This window comes from Cupressus sempervirens, chromosome 3, assembly GCF_028749045.1.
Source record: "Cupressus sempervirens isolate cs-2001-9-10 chromosome 3, ASM2874904v1, whole genome shotgun sequence".
In the NCBI taxonomy this organism is placed as follows: domain Eukaryota; kingdom Viridiplantae; phylum Streptophyta; class Pinopsida; order Cupressales; family Cupressaceae; genus Cupressus; species Cupressus sempervirens.
Genome location: NC_143120.1, coordinates 159,486,706 through 159,506,374, shown reverse-complemented (window position 1 = coordinate 159,506,374; position 19,669 = coordinate 159,486,706). Strand labels below are relative to the sequence as shown.

General features: G+C 34.1%; 1 protein-coding gene across 1 annotated transcript; it reads left to right on the top strand.

Moving 5' to 3' along the window:
* The first annotated feature begins 565 nt into the window (after positions 1–565).
* On the top strand, positions 566–5,696 carry LOC149565250 (laccase-12-like). Its single transcript, XM_089817071.1, has 6 exons — positions 566–699; positions 1,001–1,152; positions 2,038–2,282; positions 3,097–3,225; positions 3,398–4,333; positions 5,437–5,696. The coding sequence occupies exons 1-6, from the start codon at positions 616–618 to the stop codon at positions 5,565–5,567; spliced, it is 1,677 nt and encodes a 558-aa protein (XP_089673197.1). The 5' UTR covers positions 566–615; the 3' UTR covers positions 5,568–5,696.
* Positions 5,697–19,669: the final 13,973 nt, after the last annotated feature.

The following is a 19,669-nucleotide window of genomic DNA, read 5'->3' as shown; positions in this document are numbered from 1 at the left end:
ATATATTGAAATTAGAACTCGTAAACTATGTACTTAATAATGAAAAGTTTCCTTTCTATCAAATCTCTAATAATAAAATTGAAGTTCTTACGTACCAAAAATTAAATCTTCAAAAATGTCATTTAAAAATTTTATATATGCCTTAAAAAACAATATTTAGTTACTATAATAATAATAGAAATAAAACATATTAATATGATAAAGTATCTGGCCACGTGAACTGAACGAAAATTGTGTCAAGAGAGCGTGTTTATTACATTTCTTTCATCGTAGTTGTTTCCCAATCTGGATCACACTTGTAAGAGGACAAAAAAAAAAGGTGATTTTATTTTGTTTGAACCATCTTAATTTGATTTCTTCAACACGTGTTTACGTGCTGAGCACGCAAGCTGTGTGCCCGTAGTATTCTAAACTTCAAATGTGCTCTCCTCCCAACTATAAATTAAATACGCCTGCCTAAATTACTCCAAAGCTTGAAAAGTTTAAGTTGTTCTGTGATAACTGCAGTTGGTCGTTGGCTATTATATTTCTTCTTCCTCTTCTAATTATTCTGAATTGTCATTATTATTTTTCTTGTAATCAAAGTAATTTGATTTACAAGAAAAAATACCAACCATGAAATTAACTTGCTTTCTATGTATAATTTTCTTAGCACCATGGATGGTTTCTGCAGCCAGGCTTGTCGAGTACAATTTCACTGTGAGTATTTTAACTACATTCCCTTCAAATCTGAGTATGTTATGTTTTGCTTCAATTAAGTGGGAGTTTAATTTTGAAAAAACACAGAGGATTTTTTATTTTTTTTAAAGTCTCGATTATAAATTATGCAGATTATGAAATTCAATTTTTTTAATAAAAAATTCAAGATTTTTTTAATTTTTTAAAATTTGATCAACAATACATTTTGTATAGAACTTAACCCCGTTCAATTTTGAACATGTTATATTAGGCTTAAATCAACTATGGACCTAATTATGCTATTTACTATGTTTATATGTAGATTGGAACACAAAACGTGACAAGGGTATGTAACAATGAGACCATTGTAACGGTCAATGGGGAGTATCCTGGCCCTACTATATATGTCAACGATGGAGATAACCTTATCGTCCAAGTGCAAAACGACGGGCCCTATAACGTGACTATACACTGGTAAATAATGTTAGAGAAAACATAACATATTTCAATAGTAACAGTATTTTCATTAATGTTCAATACTTTAATATGGAAGTAATATTTTCATTATGTTACTATGGATGACGAGGTTCTCTACAAAATTGAATAAAATATGACATATTTATTTTTCAATTCTTAATTAAAATGGTAAGAGATTCTAATTTTTTTTGAATGCTTTAAATTTTTTATGGTAAGAGTTAACTGTTGTTGTTTTTTCTGTTAAATAAGGGTCAAAGCAGAAAGTTTTAACTCTTGGATAAACCCTAAACTATTCCTTTCTATGTAAATATGATTAATTGTAACGTGTTCAAATTGGTTGATCAAAGATAATAGAGCTTCCAAAAGAAAATGCAATCTCCATTTCAGGGTTAATCAAAATAATTGAGTCTCCTTCAATTTATTCAATTCTAAACATAAGTATATTCTGACTAGTAAGGCTTTGAGATCTGCATATTATTGTTAACCATCATCTAAAACCAATGTTATTCTCACTATACGCTCCCCATTGCTAAAGTGAATTATGCATTGAACTTCCAATGGGTCAAGGTTTCTATTAGAGGCCCCATCAAAGTTTAACTTACATTCTATTTTAGCATACTACCACAGCTATCATTAGAAAGAAAAAATACAGATCAATAAACTGTTAACTGTCTAAATTTAAGCACAAAATATACTTTAACAATAGAATAAAAATATGACATTCATGTGTAAATTAATGTTGCTCTTAATTTTTTTTTGAACAATTTAAAAAATAAAATAATGAAATTTCTGTCTCAAAATTAAAATGTTGAACTAGCAAATGCTTTTCCCTAAAGTAATGAATAAACTGATATTGTAATTATATTATTTGTGGTTTTGGAGGCATGGGGTGAAGCAGATCGGATCGCCTTGGGCAGATGGACCAGCCTACATAACCCAGTGTCCCATTACTCCTGGAAACAATTATACCTACAATTTTACAATCAGTGGACAGGAAGGGACATTGTGGTGGCATGCACATATCACATATCTGAGAGCCACTGTTCATGGAGCACTTGTCATTTCACCTCAGGAGGGAAATGATTATCCATTTTCCACACCAGACGATGAGATTCCTATTATTTTGGGTCTGTACCTCTTCTCCACATAAATTTTCTTTATGCTTTTTTGGTTTTCTCGACTAATGACTTTTTAAAATGGAATCCATTACCAATAAAAAATTTCTACATTCTATGACTTTTTTATTAGAATTTTAGTAGTGTGGTGCATTTTATTATATTATGTTTGAAATTTTTAATAATATGTTGATTAAGGGAAATGGATCTGTTTGGCTCATGTTTGAATGATCTCTATGTCAAAAAGTCTAATTATTGCTAATAAGAAGTTGTAAAAAATATAGATTGGTCTATTTGTGCAAAAATTACTATTTTTTGGTAAGTGACTATTGAGGGGTGAACATAACGGCTCACTAACCTTTTAAAATGATACAAGATTAGCTTTAACCTCTTCACTCACGTACAGAGGTTCACTCAAAAGATTGACAAATTTGACATACCCATTAGAAACTGCAGGTGTCTAAAGTTAACCCAAATAGCTACTGGGTCATTTCCCTGCATTCTATTGTATACCATTAAAAATATCTAAAGGGGAAATCCAAATTTTTAATCTATACATTTTTTTCGCTATTTAGCGGGTTACTATTTAGTGGGTTAATTTGAGTAATTGAAGTGAACTGAAGTGAGATTAATTCAGAGGGCCTGCGATACAAGTACAGATTATATCTCAGACCTCAGACTTAAATCCAATATCTTAAGAAACATATAAACAACTTAAGAATCCTCATACTATAGCCTATGTTCCTACCATTTTTCTTAATGAAAACTTAAACAATATTTCTAAAAGCTATGTACCAGTTTGATGAATTTACTTTATGATGGGCAGGTGAATGGTGGAATGCTAATGTGGAAGATGTTTTAGCGGAGGCGATTTCATCAGGAGGTGTACCAAATGACTCCGATGCATACACCATTAACAGCCAGCCAGGCGACTTTTTCCCATGCTCTTCCAATGGTTTGTAACACTTTCCATACATTTGTTTTTTTATAGATAGGTGGAAATATTATTTATTGTTGGTTTAATATCTAAATTTTCACTAATATTCTCGAATATTAGAATTAATTGTAAGAGTATTACCCAATTCCAATATAAGAGTGACTAATCAATAAAACATGGATGCATGCAGATACTGTGCGGTTTTTGGTTGAGATGGGGAAAACCTACCTGCTGAGAATTGTAAACGCTGCAATGATTCATGCCTCCTTTTTCAAAATAGCTCAGCACAATATGACCGTTGTAGCAATGGATGCAGTTTACGTGCAACCATACACAACCGATGTTCTTGTGATAGCCCCGGGCAACACAATGGACGTGCTCATAACAACTGATCAGGAGGAAGGTCTCTACTACATTGGAACCCGCGTATACAACAGCCAGCCCGATGGAACGCAATACTTAAACAACAGTGCTACTGCAATACTACAATACAACGGCACCGACAATACAACAAGCACTCCTCTTTTGCCTGACTTTCCTGATTACAACGACACAGCAACTGCATTCAACTTCACCACAGCCCTAAGAAGCCTGAATGCATCAATCCCACAGACGGTTGATGTAGAAATGTACATAACAGAAGGACTCGGTCTCATTACTTGTTCTGATAATTCATGCCCTGGGAACAATGGTGTCAGAGGCGTTGGAAGTTTTAATAACGTTTCATTTGTGTTCCCCGATACAGCCATATTGCAGGCCCATTATTACAACCAAACAGATGGCGTGTTTACTACCGATTTTCCCGATAATCCTCCCCTGGAGTTCAATTACACTTCAGATGATATTTCTCTGAGCTTGTGGGCGCCTGACACTGGAACGAAAGTTAAAGTTTTGGATTTCAATAGTAGTGTTCAAGTGGTTTTTCAGAACACTGGAATTATTACAGTAGAGAGCCATCCTATTCACCTCCATGGTCATGATTTTTATGTTGTTGGTCAAGGGTTTGGTAACTATGATAATGAAACGGACCCTGAAAGCTTCAATCTTGTGGATGCCCAGAGCTTGAATACTCTTCAAGTTCCTACTGGTGGCTGGGCGGCCATTAGATTTCTCGCCAACAATCCAGGTGAGATGCATATATTTTTGCTTCAACATGTCTGTTTACTGTAGGTATACATCTTTTTTAATAGATAATGGGACGTAGTCTACTAGTTTTATTTATTGATTTAAATGTTACATTTATAGTTGGTTCAGGTATTTTATAGATAATGGGTAGTAGTGGAATAATTTTATTTATTGATTTGAAAGTTATACTTACAGTCTTGATTTAGAGGTGAATATGGGCATTATTGAAACCTACCATTGTAGTCTAGAAGGGCCAAAGATGACAGTGATAGAATAATATAAGATGTTATTACAACATGGTATGCAACATTTATGATAACGGCTTTAAAATTCCTGTTCCTATTTATTGTAGATATGATCTTTTGATTTAAATTGTGTATTTTTTTTCCTAATTGGTAATGAATGGCAGTGGAATAGTTTATTTATTTGTTTAAAAGTTAGACTTATTGTTCTAGTTCCGGTGAGCATATAGGGAAGAAAACCTATGATTGTAGTTGGCCAGGCTACAAATGTTTACACTATTTAAATCTTATTTACAAAACTGTATATTCTATTAGAATGGGCTAAAGATATGACTAATAGAACAATACATATTTAAGATGTTAATACAAGATTACACATATTTACAATAATTAAATCCTATTTACAAAAGTGTATCTTGGATATAGATGGGCCAGAGATAAGTCTAATAGAACAATATGTATTTAAGATGTTATTACAATGTGGTATGGAGTTTTCTCTAATCCATTTAAGTTCAATGACAGGCCACCTTTTAATATTAAGAAAAAGTTAAGTTTGGAAATAAAAGTCAATTTTGACTAGTTAACACTTTTAGCTTACCAATTAAGTAAGCCATCCCATTGATTCAATTTTTTTCCTATCAATTTGTAATTCTATGTTTCAAATTACTTTTGATAATTTATTATAGGAAAGGAGATTATGTAGAAAATCATAATAAAATACAAAATTTATTTGAAAGATTAGATATAATATTTATAAATTGTTCAAAATTATTCCATCTATATTTTAGATCTTTGTAATTAAATTATATATTTGTACATGAAATTTTTGACTGTGAAAGTTGTTTTGGTTTTTGATAAACAGGAGTTTGGGTCGTGCATTGCCACTTTGAATCTCATTCCTCACTTGGTTTTGATATGGTATTTGTTACCCTGGACGGATCAGAAGATTCTGAGAAAGTGCCGGCACCTCCTTCTGATCTTCCTCAATGTTAGATGGATTCATTCGTCCTTCAAACTTGTTATTTCAACAAATTGTGTCATCATGTCAATAAGATAGATCGTGTATTACTTTCTAGATGCCAGTGAGGCAGATTTGTTAAGAATATATAGTCTTTTTTTTAACAGTTGTCTGGACCACAAGTTCTGAAAATTAAAGTTTGACGTGCATTTCTATTTATTATATCGAAATTTACATTATTTTCAAGGAAAATTTGAGTTTGGAGCTAATAATTAATTATTGATTAATATATTTATAAGTTTCTGTTATATAAGCTGAGATATCTTTTTAGAGGACACAATTTAGGAAATTTCTTTTTTTATATAGAGTATATACAAGCTAATAATAAATTAATTTAATCAAATTAAAATTATAGAATAATTAGATTAAGTAATTGAAATTATGCATGGAATTGAAGCAAGTTTTCAAATTAAATAGTTAATCATAGTTTATTTATAATAATAAATTATAGAATAATTAGATTAAGTAATTGAAACTATGTATGAAATTGAAGCAAATTTTGAAATGAAATAATTAATAAATTAATGTAATAGTAAATAAAGAAAATTTATTCATTATATTGTCAAATAATAAGTACACATTAAACAATAGTAAAGAAATTTTTGAAATGGTATAGTTAATCATTTAATTTAATAGTAAATAAAGAGAAATTATCCATTATATTGTCAAGTAATTTGTTTGAAATAAAACAATTAATCATTCAATATAATAGTAAAAAAAGAGAAATTATCTATTATATTGTCAAATAATAAGTACACATTGAACAATAGTGAAGAAAATTTTGAAATGAAATAGTTGATCATTTAATTAAATAGTAAATAAAGATAAATTATCCATTAGATTGTCAAATAATAAGTACACATTGAACAATAGTGAAGAAAATTTATGAACATCATTTAATAACTTGATAGTTAATAATCATTAAAATAAATTTTGACGTAATGTGTCACAAAAAAATCACAATGTATGACTTAATAACCATTCCAAAATTGGATATAATAAAAAATAAATAGTCCAAAATTTTGCATAAATAAAATAGTTAATTGCTTAATTTAATAGTAAATAAAGAGGAATTATCCATTCTATTGTTAAATAATGTGTAGAATAAAGAGAATTATCCATTATATTGAAATGAAATAGTTAATTGTTTAATTTAATAGTAAATAAAGAGAAATTATCTATTATATTGTTAAATAATATGTAGAATACTTTTAATTTTTCAACCATAGATACACATGTAATAACTCTACATTTACTCTACATTTCCTAGAAGAAAGGTTTGAACTTTAATTGATAGAATATAATTCATGGAAAATAGTGTAGATACCCCACAATATCCATGCAATGACCTAAGGGCCCGTTTGGCAAGAATAGGAATAGGAGAATAGGAATACATATTCTGAAATAGAAAATGGGGCTACGTATTCGTATTCTCTGTTTGGTTCAGCCAATATTTGATGGGAATTTGTAGACCCCAAAATTTATGTTTTCTAAAATAAAAAAAAGTGGAATAGGAATACGTATTCCAATAACACCTATTTTGGTAGAATTGCAAAACCCCATTTTTGGGCCAAAATTGGAATACGTATTCCTATTTTACTTCACATTCCAATTCCATTTTGGTGCATCCAAACAAGGAATTCAAATTTTTTTGAATTTACATATGCCTATTCCGCTTGTATTCCGCTCACCAAACGAGCCCTAACAGATCGAATGACTTGTGTACTATGATCATGATGGCATAATCAAAATTAAGAGTAATAATCAACCATTTTTTGAGTGGGCCCTTGTGATAGCTAATCTTTTATCCTCCTTTAAGTAATTCGATAAACTTAGGAATGAGTTCATCGAAGAGATTGCGCTTCCTACTATTTAATATTGGTATGATGGTAATTTTAAAAATGCACACTACAAGATAAAGAGCACGAGTCTTGTAATACAAAGCATCTGACCATCCACATAAATCTACAATCTCAATCTGTAGATGGTGAAACTTCATCTAAGCTCATCTACACCTTTGTGCTAAATATAAATTGAACTATATGTGTAGCTATGATATTTAATTTGAGTGTTACTTGATCCATTATTTTTAATTTGATTGAGCATTCTATCTTTTACCCAATAACAAACACTCAGTTCCTCTATAGGAAGGATGACATTACATGGAAGATACAGGTGAAAGTCATAAAACCAAGCACAAACCTATGATAAAATAGATTTTTTCCAGCATCTTGTTAAGCTGCATAAAAATTATAAATAACTTTTATATCATGATGAAACATGATGAGGAATATAATTTTGAAACTAAAGAAAGATTGTATAAAGGATTATAACCATTAAGAAAATGCATCCTATCAAAGAAACATAAAATATATATCTTGAAGTACATTATTTAAAAGGTTAGTATATTAAAAACAATTAAGATTAGAATTTGACCTAAAGTGATACAAATAGAAGATTATAGGAAAAATATGTGGCCATTGAATTTAATACAAAAGGATATTAAAAATGATGCAAAGTTGCGTTAAATGTCAATATACATGTAGTGCATGTTAAAACTATATTTATAACATTTGAAATGAGAGTTATAATAGTATAGAAGTAAATGAAAAAGATTGTGATACTCATAATTGTGTCATGCTTTAGTATCTTTTATGTTTGTCTAATACAAAGATTATCAATGCATACAATGCTATGACTTAAACATTAGAGATCAAGCCCTAAAGGTGTTCCTTGTGGTTGTTTCATCTCTACTATCAAATTCTCAAAAGGTTTTTTGTGATCAACAATAAACCCTCAATAATTTTAATGAATAAATTTTTTCCATGGTAGTTGATTGATGTAGTACAAGGTAGGAGAATCCCCAAAGGAGATGTCTTAGCCCCTGGCAAATAAGCACACAGTGGAAACACAACAACAATGGAAGATATGATGCCAAATCATAACTTTTTATTCATTAAATAACTAATTACATGCAATGTGTCAGGCTGTAAGGCCTTCTCGGTTGGGGCCAAATAAAACAAAAATTAAAATAATAATTCTACAAGATCCCTCAAGATCCAATCCAAACACTAATCCTAGCTAGTCTAGATCCACACCTTGGTAGAAACCTCTAAGGAAATCTTAACTTGTGCTAGCAAGCACACTAAGAAATCTCTCTCTTTTCCAAGCCTAAGCCACAATCAACGAGGTTCAAGCATTGCCAAGGACATAAGAGAGAACTCCTGACCGGTGTAGGAGGTCAATGAGAGAGGTATTTATGATGAAAGTTTAATACTATAAATCTTCATTAAAAAAAAAGATCATTATGCATTTGAGTAATTCAATGTTAGATACATAGAATCATATAAGTTTAGTAGTCTAACTTTGGGTTTTCCTTTTTTGTTTATGTAGGAGGCATCTGATCCACCTAGTGTAGCGAAGAGGCTACATTTTGATCATCCACCAGTAGCCTAGGATAATATAGTTGTCATAGGATGCATCATGAGACATATTGAGATGGCATATGCCACATTGTTTATAGAAACATCGATATTATACACATTTTGATGGCATGATTAGCCACATTTTTTATATGGATCTATGTATTTTGATATATATTTGTGTAATTTGTCTATGGATACATGAACTTTGATATATATTTGTGTAATTTATCTATGGATACATTTATTTTGATATATTTTTTATTACTATTTATGTGCACAATGATATACATATTAATTTAGTATAGTATTGTTCAATTTATTGTGGATCATGTGTATCGTTCATGTTTATGGAATATCATTCATTTTGATCATGTTTGTTATATTCGATTTAAATGCAATAATTTTTTAATAACATTTTAACAACCTTTATTATCAAATTTTGATGCAATGTTTAATTTGAAATGCTATCATATATGTTTAATTTGAAATAATCTTTGCAATCCACCCCCTTCACCTTGGTACATCAATTTTACAAAGAAAAATGAGAACAAGTGCTATTATGAGACTTTACTTCACATTTAGCTTACAAAGCCCACATGATATTTTAGAAATGCAAGAAAGATTCAAGACTTCCATTAGCATTATGACATTGATATGTATGAGTTTGGATCAACCAACAACTCTACAATAACTAAAAATCAATATCTAAAACAAATTTCAACTAGATGTTGTTGTTAGCACATTAAAATCACAGTCATAGTAAGGTCATTTCACACCTTATATAGGTGTTTCCAACCTTGTATGGTCGTGCTCAAACCCCTAACTAACTCTTTGCACTCATTTCAACTTTGCAAGAAAATGTTGCAAAAGTTACAAAATTGCAATTTTGAGGAATTTTTGCTATAACTTAAAATTCTTAATTAGATGAGTTCACCAAACTTGGTAAGGGTCCTATTAGATTGATATAGACATTCCAAGATGGTTTTTGACCCTTGGTCAACTTTTCTACCACTTTGGTCAATCTAACCCCTATTGAGAAACTTATAGGCATAACTGCAACCTAGGAGCAAAAACCCACTTAGCAACTAAATTAACCTTACATAAGGACCTAATAGGTCTTATTAAACCACTAGTGATGTGGCTAGCATAACTACAAGCCAAAACGACAAGAAAGAAGCACTAGGTACAAACTAGACTACCTAGGTGCTCTTGCACTAGGGTGGTCGTGGACGATGGAGGCTCTTCGCGGCCAGTACAAGGGTGTTAGTAGGGTTCACCTACCCATCTTGAGCTAATTGCACTAATGATTCAATGCCAACATCAGCATTTCAAAGTTACATTGTGATGCACCTATGAACTGAGGTACACTATAAGTTTTGGCATCGAGCAAGATTGTTCTGCCAAATCCAAATAGAATGTGATCTTTCAAAAATGAGATAGGTTATTTTAGGCCTCAGCATGATCATCATGTAGCATTTGACGTTTCATCGATAGCCCTCACAAGCTCTGAGTTACGACCCTTGGAAGATCGACCTTGATACGCACTTAGAGCACCTTGGAGACTCTTCGGTATAGGGTGATCACAAATGATGGAGGCTCTCTATAGCTAGAATAAGGGTGTCACTAGGTTTCACCTACCCATCCAAAGCTAATGGCACTAACGATTCGATGCCAAGATTAGTGGTTTCAAAGTTACGCTATGATGCACCTATGAACTGAGGCACACTGCGAGTTTTGGCATCGAGCAAGATCAATGTGCTGAATCCAAACGGAATGTGATCTCTCAAAAATGAGATGGGTCAATTTAGGCCTCAGAATGATCGTCATGTAGCATTTGATGTTTCATCGATAGCCCTCATGAGCTCCGACTAACGACCCTCAGAAGATCAACCTCGATATGCACTTAGAGCACCTTGGAGACTCTTCAGTACAGGATGGTTGCAGACTATGGAGGCTCTCTGTGGCTAGAAAAAGGGTGTCACTAGGGTTCACCCACCCATCTAGAACTAATTGCACTGATGATTCGATGCCAAGGTCAGTGGTTTCAAAGCTACGCTGTGATGCACCTGTGAACTAAGGCACATTGCGAGTTTTGGCATCAAGCGAGATCATTGTGATGAATCCAAATGGAATATGATCTCTCAAAAATGAGATAGGTTATTCTAGACCTTGTCATGACCATCATGTAGCATTTGACATTTCATCAATAGCCCTCATGAGATTTGAGTTATGACCCTTAGAAGATCAACCTCAATATGCACTTAGAGCACCTTGGAGACTCTTTGGTACAAGGTGGCCATGGACGATGGAGGATCTCCACAACTAGAACAAGGGTGTTACTAGGATTCACCTACCCATATAGAGCTAATGGTGCTGATGATTCGATGGCAAGATCAGTGGTTTCAATGTTATGCTGTGATGCACCTATGAACTAAGGCATACTACAAGTTTTGGCATCAAGCAAGATTGTTCTGCTGAATCCAAACGGAATGTGATCTCTCAAAAATGAGATAGGTTATTTTAGGCTCAGTATGATTTTCATGTAGCATTTGAAATTTCATCAATAGCCCTTACGAGCTCCAAGTTACGACCCTCAAAAGATTGACCTTGACATGCACTTAGAGCACCTTGGAGACTCTTTAGTACAAGGTGGCAACAAATGATGGAGGCTCTTCGTGGCCAGAAAAAGGGTGTCAGTAGGGTTCACCTACCTATCTAAAGCTAATGGCATTGACAATTTGATGCCAAGATCATCAATTTCAAAGTTACGTTATGATGCACTTATGAACTGAGGCACATTATGAGTATTGGCATCAAGCGAGATTGTTATGCCAAATCCAAATGAAATGTGATTTATCAAAAATGAGATAAATTATTTTAGGCCTCACCATGATTGTCCTATAGCATTTAACATTTTGTTGATAGCCCTCACAAGCTCCTAGTTATGACCTTGGGAAGATCGGCCTCGATACACACTTAGAGCACCTTGGAGACTCTTCAGTATGGGGTGGCCGCAGATGATGGATGCTCTCCGTAGCTAGAAAAAGGGTGTCACTAGGGTCACCCAACTATCTAGAGCTAATGGAACTGAAAATTTGATGCCAAGATCAGTAGTTTCAAAGTTACGCTGTGATGCACCTATGAGCTGAGGCACACTGTGAGTTTTTCAATCAAGCAAGATTGCTATGCCAAATCCAAATGGAATGTGATCTCTCAAAAATGAGATAGGGTATTTTAGGCCTCATCATGAACATCTTGTAGCATTCAATTTTTCTTTGATAGCCCCCATGAGCTCCAAGTTATGATCCTTGGAAGATCAACCTCAATACACACTTAGAGCACCTTGGAGACTCTTCAATATGGGGTGGCTGCAGATGATGGAGGCTCTTTGCAACTAGAAGAAAGGTGTCACTAGGGTTCACCCACCCATCTAGAGCTAATGGCACTGATGATTTGATACCAAGATCAGCAATTTCAAAGTTACACTGTGATGCACCTATGAACTAAGACACAGTGAGTTTTAGCATCGAGCGAGATTGTTGTGCCAAATTCAAATAGAATGTGATATCTCAAAAATGAGATAGGATATTTTAGGCCTCACCATGAAAATCATGTAGCATTTTATGTTTCATCGATAGCCCCCACAAGCTCTGAGTTAAGACCCTCAGAAGATCGACCTTGACACACACTTAAAGCACCTTGGAGACTCTTCTGTACAGGGTGGCCATGGATGATGGAGGTTCTCCACAACCAGAACAAGGGTGTAAATAGGGTTCAAATTCCCATCTGAAGCTAATGGCACTGATGGTTTGATGCCAAGATCAACAGTTTCAAAGTTACACTATGATACACCTATGAACTGAGGCACACTACGAGTTTTGGCATTGAGTGAGATCGCTATGCCAAATCCAAATGGAATGTGATCTCTCAAAACTGAGATAGGTTATTTTAGGCCTCATCATGATCATCCTATAGCATTCAAAATTTCATTGGTAGCACCCATGAGATTTGATTTAAGACCCTCGAAAGATCGACCTCGACATGTACTTAGAGCACCTTGGAGACTCTTTGGTACGGGGTGGCTGTGGACAATAGAGACTCTCCATGGAAAAAGAAAGGGTTTCACTAGGGTTAGTATTAAGTAGTAACATTATTTTTTACCGATCTCATGTTTTTAGCATTGGGCACAGTGCAATTTTGGTGTTAGTATGTATTAAAATAATCAATTTTTAGGTCCCTCTATATAAATTGCATTAAGTAAAATCAACTTTGTTTCTTACATTAAATCAACATGTTTACATTTACAATATCTCAAGTGTTTCATCATTATTACATCAATACACAACTAACAAAAATTGTAGTGTCAAAAAAATATTGTCAAAAATCCTAGTGTCAAAAATAGAATAGATTTTTCTTCATTCTGCTCCTTATTTATTTTTTAATCTTCATGTATGGATACTCTTCATGATGTACCTACATTCTAATATCATAAAAAATATTATTAACTTATTGTATCAAACAAGATAATCATCAGTTCACCGAATCATTATGAACAAAATAACATATTAAGAAGTAAATATACCTAGTTGAGTGTTCTAGTAGGGTCCTCTCTCTATTTTAGGGTCTCCAATAGGGCTTCATGATCAACATTAGTAATAGTAAAAAGTTCTTTTACTTTTGGTCTTCCTTGATGCTTCAACAACTTTACATTTGTTGCTATAATAAGATGCGAATATATGAGAATTTTTTTTTGCTTCTAATAGTCTTTGAATGTAGGAATTCCATTCCTTCTAAGTATATATGTTCGTAGCCATGTTCCAATGACAACCACTAAACTAGTAGGATATGTGAATCCATCAACATCTATGATCTGTTGTGCAAGCTTTTGTTTACCTCTTACACAATATGCTAACCAATAATCTAATTTCTCATCATTCCCTCGTGGTGCAACCAATGCAAAGACATGTCTTGGCTAAAGAAGATCTAATAGATGGTTATGCTCAAGTGAACTTTCCATGTCCTCATTTCTAATAGAGGGTATGATAGACAATTGAGTAAGATAATGTGAAGCCCATGTGTCCACCCACTCACTTGACTCATAGTGATCCCAATCACACTGAAAACAACTAGGACAAAAGCAAACTAGCTATCATGTCCAAATGGTCCATGTACTAGAATCAAATCTTTAGAATGAATGCATTTTTTATGAGTCTCTCACTATAGCACAATTTGATCTATCACCTATGGACCCTTCCTCAACCAACCAAAATAACTTGTGTACTACTGAATCAAGAGTCCCCCCCCTACGATAATGCTAAACTACACCAATAAACAATGCTATGAGCATCAGGAAGCTTTGCTCTTGAAATCTTCAATTGCTTCTTAACTAGAGCTCTCTTCACACATGCCCCTGCTCCATGATGTTCCCCTTTCCCATGGCCAGACTCAAAAAAACTCCAAATATGAGGCACCCCCCTCTCTATCTACATCCTACACAACCAATAAAACATGCGAGCATTATTGAATTGACTAGTACAATTATCTGACCAAATGATATGTCTATCCATAGCAATTGCATGCTCTTGTAAGAAATCAAAATAATTCTCAAAACAATGTTGCACAAACTCGTGAGAGTGAGATCTATCATGACTCATATAAAAATGGTACTCTCTAATAATCTTTTTATTATCTTCCACACTATCAAGGGCATGCCTATATCTTATGTGGACAAAAATAACAATCTAAATGGAGTTGCAAAATTGAGATTGTGTCTTATTTTGAGACTGCAATGTGTAGTTCTCAGCAAAGTCAAAAAGTCTCCTTACACATTCTAAATTGTCGATCCAACCATTGAGACTTGTGACTATGTCTTGCATACTTGTAGAAAATATTTTTCTTGAACTCCGAAATAAAACTAGCCACACTGATTTCTTTTGCAACCAATTCACATCTAGAACCCTCACCCCCACTCTTCAATGTGTATTTCACCATTTCATGTATACCATTTTTTTTACTATTGTCTTCCCAAGATCTTGTTCGCACCCCTCATGAAAACATGTGTCAAACTTGGATAAGCCTCCACATTTTGAACACTTCTCATTTAAGCAAGTATTTCTATAAAAGAAACAACCATCAACTCTACAACATAAAAATTGATCTAGCAAGTCTCTTGATGATTTTGGAAGACCACTAGCACCACAATTCTCCAACATTTCTTTACTATGCAAAGTAGAATGGATGGAGCATAGTAGTTCATGGTGCATAGAAAACTTGACATGATATTTGCAACATGTATTTTGAATTCTAAGTGGCACACAATAAAATAGCTTTCAAAGATTCAAAAGCCCTTTGTGATATATGAAATCTTGGATGAGTCTCTTTAAATTGTTTGAACAACATAGTTTGACTTACCTCAAAATAATGTTTAGGATGTGGCGTGTGGTCTCTGATGCCAATTCTCAATTTTAACGTGTCTTTAGCATTGGGTGACACTCTTGATCTAAAGTGCCAAAACTGTGTAATTTCTTCCTTTACATCATCGGATAGCTTCTTATCAAAATGTGAAAGTCTCCCACCAAAAGCCCATGTTTCATTTTGAAGAGGATCATCAATTCTCTCTCATCTACTAAACTATGCTCTTCTCAAAATATTAAGATTTAGGTTCAATTCAATACAATTTTGTCTCATATATCTATCCTTTCTCAAATGATTACTTACTAAAGGGGTTGTAATAACCCTTCAAGCAGCTCTCTTATCTTTCTCCCTGCTATTTTCCCCAATGCTATTGAGAGCACTAAAAAGATTCTTCACAATAATGGCATTTCTTTCCAATTTTTTACTAACACAAATCTTCAATTTGGAAAGCATAGGTCTCATCTTTTGTATTTTTAATAAGTGCATAAAAGGTTGACATTACTCCACCACTATCTTGTTGTTGAAAAACATCTTATATAGTCTCAAAGCCCATAACGGAATGGTTCTTTCTAAATTTTTCCCTTCCAAATTTATAATAATTGTTTCATCAATTTCAATTATTCATTTTGGTGCTCTAGAACCTTCATGTCGATTATAATTAGGAGATATGTAATGTTCCTATGCATTGTTATTTTCAACATGGTCAATCATGCAATTTACATTATGACCTTGTAGCATTTCATTCTACAAATTTTCATTCTCTAAATTTTCAATCCTAGCATTTTCATTATCAATTGGTACATTTTTGTTCCCCAACTGCATATATTCATTATCTAACTCTATGATTTCATCTTCGATGAATACATCATCAACTTGACTCACATTTAACATACCTTGTCTCTTCCTTTGTTGATTTAGCTTGTCCATTTCCCTATATGTTGTAATCTTTGCATTTGATACCTTCTTTTTATGTTTAGCCTTTCAATGACTACTGCTCCCCATTTAGAAAACAATATCAAACAGCTAATCATATATTATAGAACCTTTTTCGATCGTATGGGCCCCAAAAACTTAGTTTTGTCCAAATCTGTGAAAATTGCTCGCAAAAAATGTGATTTTCAAGTCTACAGTAATAGGGAATATGTTGGGAAAAGTATGCCAGTTTTTTAGGTACCCAAATTCATATTGGGTATAATTGGATACCCAATATGAGATTAGGTACCCAAAATGGATGCCAAAATTTTGAAGGGAAGTGAACCAATTTTGGAGGGATGTGAACAAATATGATTATTATACATATGATTATTAATATATATGATTATAATATATGTTTATTATAAATTATATTATTATGATTTTCCCTATTATTATTAAATATAATATAGTAATATATATTATTATTGTTATTATTATTATTATTTATGATTTTTACTATAGTTAATAGATATAATATAGAAATATATATATTATTATTGTTATTATTATTATGATCTATAAATATATTATATTATATTATTATGATTATTATTATTATTATTAAAATAATATAGTAATTTATGACAACATATGTCCCTAGGGGCCCTAGGAACCGATTTGGTTGGTTCCAATGCATTGAAAGGGGTCATAGGTTAACTTATGACCATTTTCAATGCATTTCATGACAAAATATGTCCCTAAGGGCCCTAGGGGCCCTAGAGACCCATTTGGTTGGTTCTAATGCGTTGAAAAGGGTCATAGGTTAACCTATGACCCCTTTCGACACATTTCATGACAACATATATCCCTAGGGGCCCTAAGAACCCTAGGAACTGATTTGGTTGGTTCTAATGCATCCAAAGGGGTCATAGGTTAACCTATGATCCCTTTCAATGCATTTCATGACAAATTATGTTCCTAAGGGCCTTAGGGCACCTAGGGTCCCACTTGGTTGGTTTCAATGTGTTGAAAGGGGTAATAGGTTAACCCATGATGCTTTTCGATGCATTTCATGACAACATATGTCCCTAGGGGCCCTAGGGACCCATTTGGTTGTTTCCAATGTGTTGAAAGGGGTCATAGATTCCCTAGGTTCCTTAGGGCCCCTAGGTACCCATTTGGTTGGTTCTAATGGATCGAAAGGAGTCATAGGTTAATCAATGACCCCTTTTGAAGCATTTCATGACAACATATGTCCTTAGGGACCAATTTGGTTGGTTCTAATGGGTTGGATGGGGTCATAGGTTAACATATGACCCCTTTCATGCATTAACCCCTTTTGACACATTTCATAACAACATATGTCTCTAGGAGCCCTAGAGCCCCTAGGGAGCGATTTGGTTAGTTCAAATGCATCGAAAACTGTCATAGGTTAACTTATGACCCCATTTGATGTATTTCATGACAACATATGTTCCTAGGGGCTCTAGGGACTAATTTGGTTGGTTCTAATGCATCAAAAGGGGTCATAGGTTAACCTATGACCCCTTTCAACACATTTCATGACAACATATATCCCTAGGTGCCCTAGGAACCCGAGGGATCCATTTGGTTGGTTCAAATGAATCAAAAGGGGTCATAGGCTATCCTATGACCCCTTTCAATGCATTTCATGAAAACATTTATCCCTAGGGGCCTTAGGGGCCCTAGGGACTGATTCATTTGGTTCCAATGCATTGAAAGGGATCATAGCTTAACCTATGACCTCTTTCAACGCATTTCATGACAACATATGTTCATAGGGGCCCTAGGACCCCTAGGGATTCGAAAGGGGTCATAAGTTACGATGCATTTCATGATAACATATGTCCCTAGGTGACCTGGGACCCCTAGGGACCGATTTGTTTGGTTCAAATACATTGAAAAGGGTCATAAGTTAACCTATGGCCCCTTTTGACATATTTCACAACAACATATGTCCCTAGGGGCCCTAGGATCCCTAAGGAATGATTTGGTTGGTTCAAATGTGTCGAAAGGGGTCATAGGTTTCGACACATTTCATGACAACATATGTCCCTAGGGGCCCTAGGACCCCTAGAGACCAATTTGGTTGGTTCAAATGTGTCAAAAGGGGTCATAGGTCAGTCATAGGTTAAACTATGACCCCTTTCTATGGCCCTAGGACCCCTAGAGACCCATTTGGTTGGTTCCAATGTGTCGAAAGGGGTCAGTGGTTAACCTATGACTCTTTTTGATGTATTTCATGACAATATATGTCCCTAAGGGCCCTAGGGCCCCTAAGGACCCATTTGGTTGGTTCCACTACATCAAAAGGGGTTATAGGTTGACCTATGACCCCTTTTGATGCATTTCATGATAACATATGTCCTTAGGGGCCCTAGGGACTAATTTGGTTGGTTCTAATGTGTCGAAAGGGGTCATAGGTTAACCTATGACCCCTTTTGATGCATTTCATGACAAAATATATCGAGACTGATTTGGTTGGTTCCAATGTGTCAAAAGGGGTCATACGTTAACCTATGACCCCTTTTGATGCATTTCATAACAACATATGTCCCTATGGCCCCTAGGGAGCCATTTGGTTGGTTGAAATGCATCGAAAGTGGTCATAGGTTAACCTATGACCTCTTTTGATACATTTCATGAAAACATATGTCCCTAGTGACCCTAAGGCCCCTAGGGACTGATTTGGTTGGTTGCAATGCATTGAAAGGGGTCATAGGTTTTCTTATGACCCTTTTTGACACATTTCATGACAACATATGTCCCTAGGGGCACTAAGACCCCTTGGGACTAATTTGGTTGGTTCCAATGAATCGAAAGGGGTTGTAGGTTAACCTATGATCCCTTTTGATGCATTTCATGGCAACATATGTCGCTAGGGGCCCTATGACCCCTAAGGACCGATTTAGTTAGTTCCAATGAGTTGAAAGGGGTCATAGGTTAACCTATGAATCCTTTTAATGAATTTCATTGCAATATATATCCTTGCGGGCCCTAGGACCCTTGGGGACTAATTTGTGTAATGGCCCTTGCCAATAGGTAACTAAAAACCTCTAATACTAAACTATGGAATTTCGTCAAACACATGGCATGGATACTAAATACACTGCCAAAAGTAAAGTGTTGAATAAAGGAAATTGTTATGCAACAAATCTACTCAAATAAACAATGTAAAATAGTGCCAATATATTCATTCAATGATAACCAAATGCTTTTACATATGATATGTGATTTTCATCTCAGGATATTACAACATGGCACATTACAACAAACCCTTATTGGCTAAATGGAACTGAGAA